At 39.3% G+C, this 14,927-nt stretch overlaps 1 protein-coding gene across 3 annotated transcripts; it reads right to left on the reverse strand.

Annotated features, from left to right (window-relative positions):
• Window positions 1-4,357: 4,357 nt before the first annotated feature.
• Window positions 4,358-12,550, reverse strand: LOC118821846 (proline-rich transmembrane protein 2). Of its 3 annotated transcripts, XM_036590583.1 has the most exons (6): window positions 12,328-12,550; window positions 12,144-12,186; window positions 9,143-9,497; window positions 8,458-8,762; window positions 7,165-7,297; window positions 4,358-5,249 (listed from the first exon to the last, which is right to left on the reverse strand). In XM_036590583.1, the coding sequence occupies exons 3-6, from the start codon at window positions 9,399-9,401 to the stop codon at window positions 5,233-5,235; spliced, it is 714 nt and encodes a 237-aa protein (XP_036446476.1). In that variant the 5' UTR covers window positions 9,402-9,497; window positions 12,144-12,186; window positions 12,328-12,550; the 3' UTR covers window positions 4,358-5,232. The 3 variants fall into 3 exon arrangements, with proteins under 3 accessions (XP_036446476.1, XP_036446475.1, XP_036446477.1); XM_036590582.1 differs by lacking the exon at window positions 12,144-12,186; XM_036590584.1 differs by lacking the exon at window positions 12,144-12,186 and having other exon boundaries at window positions 12,504-12,533.
• Between the last annotated feature and the right edge of the window lie 2,377 nt (window positions 12,551-14,927).

The following is a 14,927-nucleotide window of genomic DNA, read 5'->3' on the forward strand; positions in this document are numbered from 1 at the left end:
TGAAAGCACTGTAGTGGTAACAGTCAAGAATTTGCATTACTAATATTCTTCATAATTAATCAAAGAGGAAAGCAGAGGCAGAAGGTAGCAGTACAAATATATACATCCACATATGTACACATGTATATACATTAAGAGATGCTAGCAGTGCAGGCAGAGTAAATATCTTTAGCCAGTTAGAGCATTTTAAGAGAAAACAAACTTCCCACACTGCTGCTTAGAGAATGTTTTTGGACTGACACTAATTAAAAATAGGCATGCTACAGGTTCTTTATGTTTGTGCGAAGAAAAAGGAAGCGGTCAAAATGCTGCAGAAATCAAGTTGCCATTTTCATGACGTGGTGTCAAGTCAACAAGGCAACTTCTACCAGCTATCAAAATATTCTCGGACCTGCTTTCAGAACGTTCGGGTCATTTACATGGCCAGCACATTCACCCATTTGCACATTTAAAGGTGTTTGTCTGCCAGTTTAGAATAAGCGCAACCGAGCAAAAAAAAGGGTCCCCAAACATTGTGTGCTAATGTATAAATCATCGTCATTGGAGCAATCGCATTCAAAGCTAGTCTCAAGACCTAGTCAAGCTGGATTAGTTTTACCAAAGGAGGTCTGGTAATGTAGGGGGTTTGACGGGCTGATTTTTACGGGTTAAAGTGTCTGTGTAATATCTCCGCAGCCCGGACATTCAAGACAGCTCTAAAATTACACAGGTCCAAGCAAACAAACACTAAAAACTCCCAGTTGATGCCAGATACAATAGCATTAGGATATTAAAGTGGGCTCATTCAACTTAAAGCTGCACTATGCAAGATTATTTTGTTAAAACTGAAAGAAGTACTATAATAATCATAATAATAATGAAAGTCAGAAGAGTTGGGTCAGATTTCGTGGGAGATTTTTGGACCATGTCATACATCCTGTCACACACTCGCACAGGCTCAAAAAGGTCTGGTTTAATGTTTAGATCTCAAATACAAAATCAACACTATATTAATGAAGATCTGATAACAAGAGTACATAATTCACATTTCACTAAATTTTGACTGAGTTCTCTTTAAATACTCTTTCAATGCACTTGCATTAGTCAGATTCATCCCCTCCGGGAAGGGGTCTGAAGCACAAGCCACTTCACAAATTGTTCTTTCACATGGTGCATACAATTACACATTCCCACCAGAGAGGTCCAAATTCCCAAAACTTACATAGTGTAGCTTTAACATATGCCACCCAACAAGACAGAAATTTCACTACCCTGTGAAAGATACTGTCAAGATATTTAACTTTCATTCTCCTTCTAATTAGGTCATCAGAAAAAAAATGTTGTACTTTACAGAAGTCCTGTTTTGAACTTGAGGATAAATGACCTGCTTCATTTCTGCAGTTAGTATTGTCTCCAGAAAAAAAAAAAACGGGTTTTATTGTCTATTAACAGTTTTTTTTTGCATTACTGTGAGGCTGAATTGAACAGGACTGCTATTATTGAAGGAGCTCCAGGTTTGACAAATTATAGAAGGTAATGCTGGAATTATTACTTAGCAGACTTAGAAGTAGATTAAAATCACTGATCTTTCAAATTTCAGCACCTCTCCAGGTAAAACTTATCCAGCTCGAATGGGGCTTCATTGATTCTAAAAGGCAAAGACAGAACCAAGTCCAGAATTTTTACTTTTGCATGCGCAGACTTATAAGTTCTTACTACAGTGGACCATACCCGAAACTGAGCTGGGGACAAAGGAGGGAACTCTGAGAAGCTTGGGCAGGAGCTCTGGGGCTTCCTCGATCGTATAGAGAGCGTGGGAGGAGATGGGGTGGTAGTAGGATGCAAAGTTTTCGTCACAGGAAGCTGAAGGAAGAGGGGAGACTTTACAGAGCGGAGAATGCGGGCCGGGGGGGTTGGGGAGGGGGTTTCAGGCATGGTCCTTCTCCAAAACTTTAGTTAATTTATAGAAAAGGTATTTTCCACATTTATTTAGTGACCTTTAGTGGACAAAATCTTAATTGTGCGGCTTTAAAACACGAAATGCATGCAGGTTCTCTAATGACCGATATAACCCGCATTACACTGACTAGACCGAGTATGAGAGTCAGGGTGCTTAACAATAGTGTAAACCTTGTCATATCCAGTGGTTCTTTTCAACATCATGTATTAACAAAGTGCTACAAAACGAAGGTCTAGCCTTTCAAAAAACTGAGCATATACAATTTCAGCAAACCACCAGTCACCTCCTTCTGTCTCTTCAAAAGGCCATCATGCTGTAAACATAAACTGTGGATGAGAAGGGAAGTCTATATACACTTCCTTGAGTGAGCATTTATGAAGATGTAAATGTTTAGATAATGACTGGGTTTGAAGCGAATTTACACTTTCCAGCAATGTGATGGCTATATATCGGAAGTGATTCCATGAAAGAGCATTGTGTAAAATACCATGTTTTTGGGATTGGAATATTATAGCTTCACAAAAAGAACTCTGTAAATACTTACCAATTACCGCTCGCAATCTAATCCTCTCACCTCACACACACCGTACACACACACACAAACGCAAACACCTTCTGAGCCAAAGAGAAAATCTGTCCTTCAGAAACTTGGCACAGATTCTGTTTTGTGCATCCAAATAGAAATGAATCAGTTATCACTCTAAAGTGAGTCAACCAAATGAACTGATTCAGCTGTGTTGGTTCTTCATAGTGAAAGGGTCCTGATCAGGTATCTGATTGTGCAGGAAAATACTGGCTTCCAGTGTTGTTGTAAACATTAAGATATACAGTGTATAGTTACATTAAATTAATTCAAATAAATAAATAAATGAAACAAAAGCTACATACTGACCTACAGCACTGATTCACCATTACATGGAGATGCGGTTTGCACTGGTGGTCGAGAGAGAACATAACGAGGGAAGGAGAGAGAGAAAAGGGTGCAGGGGAATATCGCTACCCCCTCCCCTACACACACACACACACACACACACACACACACACACACACATACACATACACACGGTACACAGGACCCCTCAGAATTGTTGTTCCCATCCTTCTCAACACCACTGCACTCCTTATTTCTCTCCATCTCTAAAGTATATTTCATCAGCAGTTTGCCACCTCCCTCCACCCCTCCCTCATCTCTCCATCTGTGTGAAACAAAGGACTGCAGCCCAGCTCAGTCCACTCCACACCACCAAATCCTCCAATGCGCTTTGGTTACCCTCACACAGCCAATCAGCATCATCACAACATGCCTATGTGTGTTCACCTGCATTTCCCCCTCTCTGCTTTTCAACTCCCACAAATCCAGCCTGTTTTCACACAAATCCAGCCTGTTTTCACACAAATCTAGCCCACGTTGTATTTAGCAGTGTTCATGTGCCAAACACTAGATTGTGACAAGATAGATACGTAGGTAGGTAGGTAGGTAGGTAGGTAGGTAGGTAGATAGATAGATAGATAGATAGATAGATAGGTTACTCTGCAAAAGTCAGACCACCCTTCATATATTTAATTTCCAGTCAAAACAGCCAATTAGCACAAGCTATTCATTTTTCTGGTAATATTTATGATAAGATTACATGTATTTTTAAAAGGTACAGATATGTAATTATAAAAATAAGAAAATGGGACTAACAACTGTACAAGACCTGGTCGACCACCAAACTATCACCATCAGATTGTGTATTATGGAGGTAAAGCTTTTCAGAGAGGAGAAACTCAAGCTCTACTCTAACTACAGATCTAAAAAACATCCACAAGTGTTTCTGTCCATCCTTCCACTGTGAGAAGGCAACTCAACGCTATGGGTCTGAAAGGATGTGTAGCTGTTTAGAAGCCATTACTGAGACAAAAAAGAAGAACATTTGCAAATCAAACAAAGAAGATGCTGGTGTTCTCAGAACAATGAGCTGTCCTGACATCAACATCATTTAATGTGTTTTGTTTGAATCGTGAGAAGCAGAAAATGCATCCCTCTTCTAAGACTGGACTTTGTAGGCGTCTCCCAAGTAGGCAAATAAAGGCAAAGCGTGGACGCTCTAAATACTGATATTATATTGAGTTGTTGAGGTTTCTGTGTAGTTTTCTGTTAAATATATGCTTTTCCTGAAAAATGAATAGCTTGTACTTAAAGTCTGTTTTGAGTGGAAATTAAATAATTGAAATGTGGTCTCTGACTTTTGGACACTTTTATTTACTTTGGGCAGTAACTGTATTGATGTAATATATTTTATTCATGTTGTACATATTTAAATCAAGTATTTTGAATCCATTATTTTTTCAGTCTATCTATTTATCTAATGCAAATCAAGTGTGCACATTTGAACTAAGTAAACAGATAAACAGACAGATTGATAGAGAGAGATAGATAGATAGATAGATAGATAGATAGATAGATAGATAGATAGATTTAGCGAGAGGTGCTGTATGAGTGTCTGCTACTCTCTTTCATGGTCTTGCTCCTTTGGGACTGTGATTGTGTCTGATAGAGATGAAAAGCCCAGGCTGGAGATTGTGCTAGTCCGTCTCATCAGATTCTCATTGTGTTCTCCTTTACTCTCCTACCCAAAAGAAAAATCCTTACTTCTGCAGAAACCTGCTTTCAAGTCATCTGTTCATTCCCTTTCACCAGTCCACCTATCAGTACTTGCCTTTCCTCATGTTAATCTGCATTAGAGACGTATCAGCTGTTCTCAACCTTTTATCTGTGCCATTCTCTTTATGTATGAAGGCAATGCTATTATTCAGAACCCACTGAACTTTGGGAGGAACAGATCATCTTTCATTTGTTCTCCAAATAAAAAGCCTCCTTAAAGCTCATTTGTTCCCTTTTCATCTCTCTCTCTCTCTCCCTCTCTCTCCGCACACACACACACACACCCAAGTGACTTGAGACAGGAAATGAGATCATACTGGAAGCCTCCTCGCTGACATCATTAAGAAGTATAAGTCCTTTTGTTGAAAAACAAACAAACAAACAAACATGCACATTGCCATTCCATTGGCTTCAGTCATTATACCTACATTCAAAAGGCTGGGAAGGTCTGGTGATTTTGTTTCGACAGATGAAAATGGGGTTGTTCAGCTTCAGAGTCTTGAGAAAGAGTAGAAAATAACTTAAAACAAAAAGCTCGGGGTGCTTCAGAATGATCTGGAAATGCAGCATGAGAGAGGATGATGGTCATCATGGATTGGTTGGTTGGTCAGAAATTCCTCCTCGGCCCTGATTGTCATGGCAACCCTCAGGACTTTAATATAACTGGAACAGATGGGAAGAGGTGTGTCAGATGTAGCTAACATCAAAACAAAATAAATCACAAATAATAATCAATAATCAATCACACAATTAGCAAGCAAAGAAGACACTGCAATGCATAACCTTAAATGGGAAGCTGCAAATGAAAAGCTTATGTAATATCTGGACTGAGAAAAGCAGTAAAACAGATTTTTCATCACTGAGCCAAGATTCATAAAATCAGTTTCAGCACAAATGGCGTATGAGCTGCCATCAAACATATGCAGGACTGGAGTTGTATCACAGCACAGAAATGTTTTCAAAAATACAGTGAAAACATACATACATAGTGAATATACTATACTTTACATTCTCTATACATTCATTTTCAGGAAGTACAATTCTGTCATTAGGAAGATTAACAATTTAGAGACAGTTAATTTATAGCAGAGGAATTTGTGTGGCTGAATGCTTTAAAGGACCCATGTCCAACATTTGACTATTTCATTTTTTTCTCTTTAGCTCCACTTATAATGTTTGTTTGATTTTATTTTATGCATTAGAATTAAACAAGCTTTTTGGGTTACTGTGGCTTTAAGACTGTTATATGTAAATGATCTCTGTTCTGACTGGCTATCCTGACTAAAACAAACATCCCAGGCTGTAACACTCCTTATAAGCTCAGAGTGAATGGGCAGGCAAAACTGGTGCAGACCCCATAGGTGATATATGTAAGTAAGTTGGTTCTTGTGACATCACAAAACCACAGGATGTTTTTGCAGCTTAATTTCCATAACTGGACTGAACGGACTGGGACACGAACAGAATGTTTTGAAACTTGAACAATGTTCACATACTACATCAACTGAGGAAAATTAAGTTTTTTATGACACAAGCCTTTTAAAGTTTACATTGGGCCAAAGAATAATTGACATACAGTACATTTCCACAGAATAGTTTCTTAAATTAACACAAAATATTGCTTAGACTAAGTGTACAAGACCCCCCAAACAGATCTGCTCTTGATTATTAGCGCTTGCAGAATGCTACAGCGATTGTTTGCTTATGTCTGCACACATACAGCAGGATTATTCATTAACAAAATAAAATGGAAAACACTATGCTTAAGTTCCATGTCTTACATTACCATTTATTTAACACCATATTTCAATAAAATAACCCAAACAAATATTTTAGTTTGCAGAAAAACATTCTGTGGTGAAAACTCAAGGTAGATGCTGCTCCTCCAGGACAAACCAGCTCACCTCTGCTAAACAGTGCTATATGAAAGATCAGATTCACACCAGACTTAAGATCCTTACATTTGAAAATAGATCATTTAAGAGATAAAATGAATTTTCCTTTGGCCATTTTAAAGCAACATTTTAAAGCAAACATCAGTTTGCCCTAACTGAACCAAATGGCCTGTAGGTATGTTTGCTATTTTACGGTAGGGAAAACACTGATATGGAAGGTAAGATGCAAATATAAAGTCCTTATTAAATCTAAAACTAATCTCTTTTATATAAATGGTAACACAACCAAAACCAGGTCAAAAAGGTTTTATCAAACTAGAAGAAAAAGAGAAAAAATGTACTACACACAAAATCTTAACCAGATTAACAAGAAATTACAGCTTTTCATTTTACTTTGAGCCAAATGTAGTGAAATTGCATTTAAAGCTCAACCTGAGCAGGACTGTAAACTTCAGCCTGCATCAACTTTAGCATGTAAACAGCTTTTATCAACAAAATGCTAAATCTGGATCCGTCAAAGCCTCAGACAAAATCATAACCAGATTCAGACGAGCACAAACTGCAATAAGCTCAGCTTTGAATCCAAAGACAGAAATAAACCTCCAAGCAATCCCACATGCTGCTGGATCACAAATCCCATGCCAGCCCTAAACGGTTTCTGTCATCAGGCGAAAAATACTCACATCCCCAGTTAATGATGATGGTGGCGGTGATGAGAAGAACTCCACCTATGATTGAGACGATTGACAATATCTTTGCGTTGCGGCCTAGACGTCGCGCCCCATCCATGTTCCCTTGCTGCAGACTGTACCGAGACTGAGGGAGGGATTGAGCGAGAAGAGAAGGGAGGACATTAAAGATGATAAAAAGAAGCATGAGGGAAGAAAGTGAGAAATGATCAGTCTCAATATTACAGCTATAGCTGAATAAGCGGGAAGGCTTTAACTGATGTACTGCATAGTCTGAAGTGGAATAAACAGTGAATTTAGATTCTGAATGCAAATACAAATTGTACATTAATTCCAGGAAATGCAAACATTATATGAAACCTTATCCCCTATTAGCCAATCCCATATACTATCTTTTAAACACTTAGAAGTTTAGAGTTTTATTGTCATTTTGGTGTGGTATTTATATGTAATTATATAATAATTACAAAGCTAATTACACAATGAATTACATTTCTTTCTTCACTTCTATTATATTTCACTTCTATTATATTTTACAAAAATATGGGCCATTTCTTTTGGTCCATTCCTGAAATTTACATACAATGTAAAAAGGCATTTTCAAATTATGTCAAAAACTGAAAAACAATAGTGCTGTAAGTGACATAAGTTGCTTTTGTGTCATCTCGTTTTAAAAATGGAAAAATGGTAAAAGTGGAAAATAATCAAAAAGTTTAGTTCACTTACATGGTCACCAAATAACTGAAACGCCAAACCATCTAACAATTGCTAAATGTTCGTCAAACAGTTCACCAACACAAGTTTAAATAATGATGATTTAAATCTGAGGAAGTGAAGTCGAGAAACTAGCATTTAAGGAACAGATATTTCCTTTTAACAGATACAGTTTAGATCTGTAGCTGGATCAGCTAACTTAATGTTACTTAAGGTTATCTTAGCAAACAGGCTACAGACACAAACAGTGCCACACACCACAGTACTGGTTTGATTCTGCCTAACTGGTGCTCTGCTGAAAAGTTTAAATCATAAAAACTAATGTCTAAGTGAGAGAGCAAAAATTGAGTGACTAGTGGTCATTTTTTATCATTTTAATATCGGTATCATTTTTTAAGCAACGTGGTGCTGTTACATCACGAACCCTAGACTGGATTGAAATGTCAGATTCCACACTTCTGACAGAATATCTTTACTTGTTTTAGTGAGTTATAAGTGAGAAATAACTAAACTAAATGTAAGAAGTGGCGTTTATAGGCCAAGTTAAACTTAATGGGTTAAATAAACACATACCATAACGGAGAAGGTCAGGCCAACGATGTTAATGGGCCAGACAGGGCAGAAGCAGGCGAGTATAGCCAAAACAAGGTAATCGTTGGGCTTGGGGCCGTCTCCTGCCCCCTCGGTGGCGGCGCTGGGCTGACGAGAGAGTGACGGGCGAGGTGACCCAGCGTAGCTCATTGACCCCGAGCGGCTGCCCAGTCGAGCATGGCCATTAGCGTGAGCATGACTCTGCTTAGCATGCTGCTGACGAGGGGGAGATGAACGAGAAGAGGTAGGAGGAGAGGTGTCCACAGCAACGGGGCAGACTCCATTACCTGCTCAGAGAGAGGGACAGAGAAGAGGGGGTGGTAAGATGGAAGAGAAAGGAAAAAAAGAGGGATGTGGGGATGTGACAGAGTCAGGATATGAAGAAAGATGGATGGAGTGATAGACCGTGAGACAGAACAACAGGAGGAAATGGGGAAAGTGAGAGAGTGAAAGTGAGAGAGAGACATTAAATCATTGTTATGTGTCATAGTCACTCTCTCTGACAAAGGACACTTAGGGAAATGAAGAAAATGTTTCCAGAAGGGCTTCATACATCACAGTGTGACTGGAGGGTTAATTAAATGAAATAAAATGGGTGTAAAGAAGAAAGATGGAAATGTTAAATTAAAAAAAATTATACTTCATTATATTTTAAGAGTCTGTTTACTTGTTTCCATCTTTTCATCAATGACGGTCAGGTGTTCTCTGGGCAGGGAGTCCAACAGGGTGGGGCCTTCTGGGGCGGGGGTGGACTCCGAGGCAGGGGGTGGAATTTGCTCAGTCTTCACTGGCTGAGAGGAGATGGGGGAATGGCCAAGATCGCCATTTGGTTGTGGATTGGTTTCTTGTTCTGTCTGTTGCTGTTCTTCCTCCTCGCCAACACTTGGGGCAGCAGTAGGTGCATTGGCATCGGTGTTCAGAGCCATATTAAAGACACAAAGTTCCAGAAATGCCTGATTTGTTTTCACTCTATGTAGCAAAGATGTGCCTTTCGGGGTTGTGAGGTGTTAAATCTGCAGTCACTGTGGAAAGAATCGAAATAAAGGATTTAACTGATCTTGTTAATAGAATATTTTCATTATTTGGTTCCTACTTTTAATAAGGCTTCTCAAAAAGCAGGGTTATCAAATATGATGATGAACATTTTTACAAGTGTGGAATGTTTACTTTTAATTAATATTAATAAGACATAGGATGTATTATATTTTGTAAAGTAGACACACAAAAAGTGTGTATATATAGTGAATAGTATATATTGCCTTTTATATCAAAACTTTTAATTTAATTTTTTAAACACTACTAGCTGCCCTTTTACATTTTAAAAACTTTTCATGACCAATAAGTTGGACTCAAGTCAACATAGATCAAAGAGCTGATTTTTCCACATTTTTCTTGTTCTTTACTTTTTTCCCTGAGGTCCACTTATGTGTGGTTTTATGTATCAAAAATTCATTATAATTCAGTCATAATTCATTTTTCACATGATTTTCCAACCTCTCTTTAAACAAGCTGTTTTTGCTACTGTGCCTTTAAGACTGATACATGTAAATAACCTCTGTTATGACTGGCTGTACTGTGGCTCTTTCAAAAAACAGCCTGGGTTAAAACACACCTTATAACTTACTATAGATTTTAAGTGAACATTATTATCCTGTGACAAAAAAAGTCTCAGTGAAATTTCCTCTGTTACCCAAAGATCTTCTATGCATTACATCTACTTCACCCCACCTGGCCACCCACTCATAAACACAGATTTAGAGCACATGGCATGGTGTTATGCAAGACATGCCTTCTAAAGGAGTGAATGTGGGGTATACATCCTGTACCGAGCAGCATTTGGCAGGAATACTGAAGAATATCAGTCATTTTCTATTCTGTTTGTGAGAGAGAAAGAAAAAAAAAGGGGCGACACACCCGTCTCCAGGTGAAGTGCATAAATCCACACCGCTTTCAAAAAAAAAAAAAAAATCTATGGCAATACTATAATATTTCTATAGTGTAATAATAGTTCTATAATAACCTTTATGTTTACCTTTGTATGATATCCCTGTCAGGTGTGTTAAAACACCCCTTATAATTTCAGTCTAAATGGGCGGAGCTAAACCGCTAACTGCAGATATATGGAAATGTGTTGTGATACCACAAAAGCACAGAATTCAGAACAGCTTGCTTTCTATATATGGACTGTATAGACTGGAAGAAGAATTTCCATGGTTTGGAAACTTTAACAATCTTTACACACTTAACTACATCAAACTCTTCTTTCTATAACATGTTAAGAAATGTTGGTTGTGTTACAAAAGGGATGACATTTTGCATTTATCACTATACATCAGTAATTGTAGTGCTAGCTGCGGTGGCAATGTTGCTGTTTCAGCAGTCCCTAAATGTGCCTTTAAAGCCATCTCCTTGCACGGTCACCTAAAAGTCTGACTCAAGTGAAACAGATCCAGCCATGGTTCTGTCTCATTTTCTCTGTTTGTCCTTTACCTAACCTGACACCACAGTCAGTACATCTGCCAGTGTTACAATATGCTGAGAGAAGAAATCTGCCTGTAGATCAAGAGACAAACAAGCAGTCCTGACTGAGCAGAGCAGACAGCTTGCTGTGTTCTCCTCCCACAGTCGCTGTGCTCTGAAACCCACAGGATGCAGATTCGAACCCCAGCAGGCTGAATGCATCAACTGAATGTAGGCTCTAGTGCTGGGCTACACAAAATGTGGGCTAAAATCTCCCACAAAAACCTTCTGTTTGGCCCAAGAGGCAACACCTGTATATGTGACCATCACTACATACAATCAAAAGCAAATCACACAAGTCTGTTCTTATTATGTGGCTCTCCGAATACTACTGGCTCACAATGCTTACTACTAAACCATATTTCAACAGAATCCTGGCTCTACCGCTGGGCGCCCAGAATGTGGGTTATATGTTGTAAGAACCACATTACATATTGATTATCTTATTTTGTGGGTCCATTACTCGGACTGAAGTGGCTCACAACACTTACTATAGATTTTAAGTGAGCATTATTATCCTGTGGCAAAAAAGTCTCAGTGAAATTTTCTCTGTTACCCCAAAGATCTTTTATGCATTACATCTACCTCACCTTACCTGCCCACCCACTCATAAACACATGGCATGGGGTTATGCAAGATATGCCTTCTAAAGGAGTAAATGTGGGGTATACATCCAGTACCGAGCAGCATTTGGCAGGAATACTGAAGAATATCAGTCATTTTCTATTCTGTTTGTGAGAGAGAAAGAAAAAAGGGGGGGAAAGGAGACGACACACCCGTCTCCAGAGGCACAATTGCTAGGTGAAATGCATAAATCCACACCCCTTTCAAAAGATCTATGGCAATACTATAATATTTCTATAGTGTAATAATAGTTCTATAATAACCTATATGTTTACCTTTGTGTGATAGCCCTGTCATACTGTCTAAATAATAATCTACGATAATTGTCTCACACATCCTGTAATAAACTATTGTCATTGTTTGAACTAAATATAAGACTAATAATAAGGAATTCCTATAAAAATGGCCACAGATCTTCTCCAGAAGGGACAATCTCACCTCACTGCATAGAAATGACATATTGTGTCCATATGTTACCAACTTCATGCTGATTTGTGTACACAGCTACACCATTACATGCTCACCTACTATCACCAGCGCTGTGGGCAGTCAATTCAGTGTTTGGGTCTGGGGGGCACACGAGCACGAAAAGGAGCGTGACACACCCACGAGACTACACACTGTCCTGCACAGCATGCTGCATAAATCACTGAGCGTTAATGAAGCATAAAGCAGCAGCAGCGAGCTTAACACCCGAACTGCACCCACCTTTTTCTAGCGCGAGACCCGACTGAATATTCCAAGCAGCGCTCTCATGCTGGAGGAACGCAGCGGTGCGTGGCGCGAGGAGATTAAATCCACAGAAGGCTGAAGATGGAGAAAAGAAGAGCTACGCTAAAGCTAGTTTCAGCGTAAATAGTAGAAAAGCAGGCTGGAGAACCTACTGCATGTGTTCCACTGCGCCTCTCCGTCTGTCTCAGCAGCACTCCCCTCACTCTGTGTGTGTGTGTGTGTGTGTGTGTGTTCGGGTGGGGGGGCGGGGGTCGTGAGCATGCAAGGAGGGAGTGTGCTGGCTAATTTTGCTAGAGGCGCGAGGAACTGCACCGCGACTTTCCTCGCATATTTTCTGCTGATTAAGTTCATATCATTCCGCCAAGCTTATTACCCACCAGATTTCCCCACTTCATGCACCTCACACCGGCTACACAGTCTAAAAGACAGGAGGTTTGCTTTGCTTATTGGGAACATCCCATGTGCTTAGATGCCAGTGAGAATATTTCATGAGCTCTCTGCTTGCAGGTTTGCGGGGCGTGTAGCCTCAGCAAGGGCTTCTTATTATTCAGATCAGGCGCCACTGCTCAGCTGTGACCCATTTCCCGCGCTAAACGGGCTGTATTACCTGGTGGAAACTCGGGCGTGCTTGGCAATAAGGCCTAAAAGACAAAGATGCCAAAGCAAACGAGTCCCTCCATCATAACATAGCCTCTCTAGCTGGGAAGATGTAGGCTACAGGACGTGTGCCAGAAAAAGGACAGTCATAGCCTGGGTCCACACTGTGGCAGATGCTGCTTTGCAGTCTAGAGTGGACTCGTGTGAACTTCCAGGCTTTCAACATCATAGTGAAACTGCATGGGCTTGAAGTGAGAGATGGTCTTCTGGGTATTTCGTGCAGGATAGAGAATTTCTTATTCATAAGTCCTAAGAGGTCCTATGCAGTTTTAAAATGCTGAGCACTTAAAGGGAATGCCACTGATTTTTCAAAATTTCTGAGTAATTAAGTGGTTAATATGTAGACAAGATCCTTCAAAATGGCTTGAAACTTATTAAGTCAAAATTGTTCACAGTGGTGGTGACAGGAACCGGATGTCTGAGGGGTTTAAGGCCTGTTTTACCATTAACAGCATTACATAAGCCATAAATACTCAGAAGACACATGTAGGTTCACTAGTGGTTTTGGATAGTAAGTAAAGTGGCTATCTCTGTGTTGTAGACATCACAACCCTGGTTAATGTCACCGGTACCACCATTGTAAAGAAAAAAAGAGTTGGTAAGTTTCTCTACAACAAACCATTTCACATCAGACCACCCTGAATGGTTTTGGTTACGTCTCAAAGACTGAGGTGTACAGAAATTTTGAAAAATCAATGAAATTCCCCTTTAAAGTGATGGTGGAAAGTCAAATGTACACACTTTTTACTCTTCCACAAAAGAAAGTTGAGCAACCGAGACATTTGATGTCTGAAGTTTGCTTCTTTAGTTTGTGCTGAAACCACATGGCTAATGTCCCTGTTGAAAAAAGAGAGGATGAAAAAGTTTATACCAGCATGCATTTCAGGTTTGTACTGGTATAGTGTTGGTATGCTGGTGAACCAGCATGGTGATGCTGGTTGATCAGCATCCAAAACACAACATATTCTGGTTTTGATGGTGCTCAGTATAACAGCTTTCAGTGCTGCTGAGCAGCATGTCAGCTTCCCAAACACAACATTTGCTGCAAGCATCATGCAATCTGCATGCCTAAATTTTTTAGTCCTTGCTGCGATTGTTGTTAAGTAAAACAGATATGCGCTTTCTGTGACATAAAAATCTCACAAAAATATCCAAATAATAACATAAACATTTCATGCTTCAATATAGCTGCTAGCTACTATTCCTTTAAGCATACATTGTGCTTAGGGCTTGTCTGAACATTATTTACAGGCTTTGAATACTCAATGGTATTTTCAAAAGAATACCTAAATACTAATTCTCAAAATCACCATTAAAAACAGTAATATTTGTCATCCGCCTGATTGAACAGATAAACTTCCATTTTAATTAGTGTTTCAGTCCACACTGGAAGACAGCTGGTGTGCCTACACCCATCTAACGTCCATCAAATCACAAGCTTGACCTTTTTAATGAGTGGACTGTGTGCATGTGAGTGAAACATATGCTCCATAAAGATCCAGTCAAATCACTCCCACTCGCACTTTCTGTAGCATTTTAAACTATTTGAAAAAAATAATCTACTAAAATGTTATGATCTTGGTTGGTCACGTAGTTGCACAGCAGCTCCAGTTTTGTCCTAACGGCGTGTGGAAGCTACTCCTCTTTGACACCGACAGCTGTTAAAATCTGTGATTGTGATTTCATTGCCATCTGCTGTTTGTGCTGTCTTGCTTTGAACCTGCTGTAAATTTGTTTCATTAAAAAAGAAGTGATGGAAAAAATTGGGATTTTACCTTGAGCATTTTTCTCATCATTTAATAACTTACAGTGCTACGCATTTTTTTTTTTAGCTTTGGCCATGTAGAAAGTGGTCCAGTTTGTTTGTGCTCTGAGGAGAGGTAACATGGATGCATAGCATGAATTTATGATGCAATTAA

The sequence above is a fragment of the Colossoma macropomum genome, unplaced genomic scaffold (assembly GCF_904425465.1).
Source record: "Colossoma macropomum unplaced genomic scaffold, Colossoma_macropomum, whole genome shotgun sequence".
In the NCBI taxonomy this organism is placed as follows: Eukaryota; Metazoa; Chordata; class Actinopteri; order Characiformes; family Serrasalmidae; genus Colossoma; species Colossoma macropomum.